This window comes from Neltuma alba, unplaced genomic scaffold (genome assembly GCF_004799145.2).
Source record: "Neltuma alba isolate B1F8T4 unplaced genomic scaffold, ASM479914v2 tig00005079_pilon, whole genome shotgun sequence".
Taxonomy (NCBI): domain Eukaryota; kingdom Viridiplantae; phylum Streptophyta; class Magnoliopsida; order Fabales; family Fabaceae; genus Neltuma; species Neltuma alba.
Window position 1 is genome coordinate 4945 of NW_021633970.1, and position 1807 is coordinate 6751.

Sequence of the window (1807 nt, forward strand, 5' to 3'; positions counted from 1 at the left end):
CCTCTGTGGATACACTTCGCCCCCAGGGTCTTAATTAATTGCCAAATCAAATGTTTGTGCGGTAATATATAGAAGTCCAAAGAAAACTAAGGGTTCAAATAGAATATATAATCTTAGATGTACATATACATATGTATAATCATCCTTACTGCTATAGGGCTTCCAGAAGAAAATGACGTTCATTTTCTGATGTCGTACAAGGAAGAAGATGTCAACGTCGTCCAAAGAATCTTAGGAAGTTTAAGAGATTAGGAACGTAAAAAGTGAACTCAGTGAAACAAATATAAATAGGCAAGGCCCTGTGCACTGGATCTGCATACCCATCCATAACTCAAACTCGTCGACCAGTGAATTATTATCACCATCATGCCTAGGGAAACAGATCCTCTTGTCGTTGGACGTGTCGTTGGAGATGTTTTGGACCCTTTTACGAGGTCAGTGCCCATGACAGTCATTTACGGTAATAACAGAGAGGTCATTAACGGCTGCGAACTCAGACCCTCCCACGTGGTTAACCCACCAAGGGTTGAAGTTGGCGAGGGTGACCTCAGGACCTTTTACACTCTGGTACGTACACTATACAACAAGCTTTTCAATTTCTCATACACATACAGTTCAGTAGTACCTAACCTCTCTTTAATCCTCGCGTTTTAATCATAAAAAGGTAATAATACCTAACTTCATTTTTAACTTTGTGTGTGTGTGCATGCAGATTATGGTGGACCCTGATGCTCCTAGCCCAAGTGACCCAAGTTTGAGAGAGTACTTGCACTGGTGATCCTCCCCCCTTCTTTCTTTTCTTCATTCTATGTCAACTTGATACATATAGAATATCTTACCTTTCTCCCTTCATATCTCTGTTCTTTTAGTTCAAGTTTTATGCGATTTACAGGTCGCGCTGTTTGAATTACCCAGTTTATTACACTTCGCGCTGTTTGAATTATATTACAAGTTAACCGTGCATGCCATGAAGCTTTGATATGCAAATTTTAACCAAACATGAGAGGTCATTTTCAATTTGTTAATCTTGATATGAACTTTACCGTTTAACAACTGTGTATAAAGAACTCAACTTTTTTCCATGTGGACAGGTTAGTAACTGATATTCCAGCGTCCTTGGGACCAAGCTACGGTAACTATATATAATTTTTTTAGCTTTCCTTTTCTTGTCTACCGTAAAACTCGCTTTTGATGATGATATATACATCTGTAAATATATTTTTATGTATATATACACTAGGGCATGAGGTCGTGAGCTACGAGAATCCAAGGCCATCGATGGGGATTCATCGTTATGTCTTTGTGTTATTTCGTCAATCAGTGGGACGACAAATCATAGATGCTCCTGGATGGCGTCCAAATTTCAGCACTCGTGACTTCGCTGAGCTCTACAACCTTGGACCTCCTGTCGCTGCTCTTTTCTTTAACTGCCAACGTGAACCTGGTTCTGGTGGAAGAAGACGATAGACACACACACACACACACAAACTCTTGTAGTATGGTCTATAGGAATAAAACAAATATCAAGTTTCTGATCTGATCGCAGTTGTGAATCATGCGATCTGCTTTACACACTCACTTCACTGTTATACCTGGAAAATGTAGTGTATATGTGATCCATGAGACCAATTTTATGTACGAATCTAGACAAGATCATATATATATACATACACCAGATTATATATTACGTACTGGCAGGTATTGTTTTACTTGCAAATTATCACTTTGTTTCTTCAAGGTATAGGTCGTCTGTGCCTCACCAAAAAATTAAAGAAACTTATGTACGGCAAATTATATGCATACGAGG

At 39.0% G+C, this 1807-nt stretch overlaps 1 protein-coding gene across 1 annotated transcript; it reads left to right on the forward strand.

Moving 5' to 3' along the window:
* Positions 1-360: 360 nt before the first annotated feature.
* Positions 361-1467, forward strand: LOC114746626 (protein HEADING DATE 3A). Its single transcript, XM_028934855.1, has 4 exons — positions 361-567; positions 713-774; positions 1092-1132; positions 1241-1467. The coding sequence occupies exons 1-4, from the start codon at positions 367-369 to the stop codon at positions 1465-1467; spliced, it is 531 nt and encodes a 176-aa protein (XP_028790688.1). The 5' UTR covers positions 361-366.
* Positions 1468-1807: the final 340 nt, after the last annotated feature.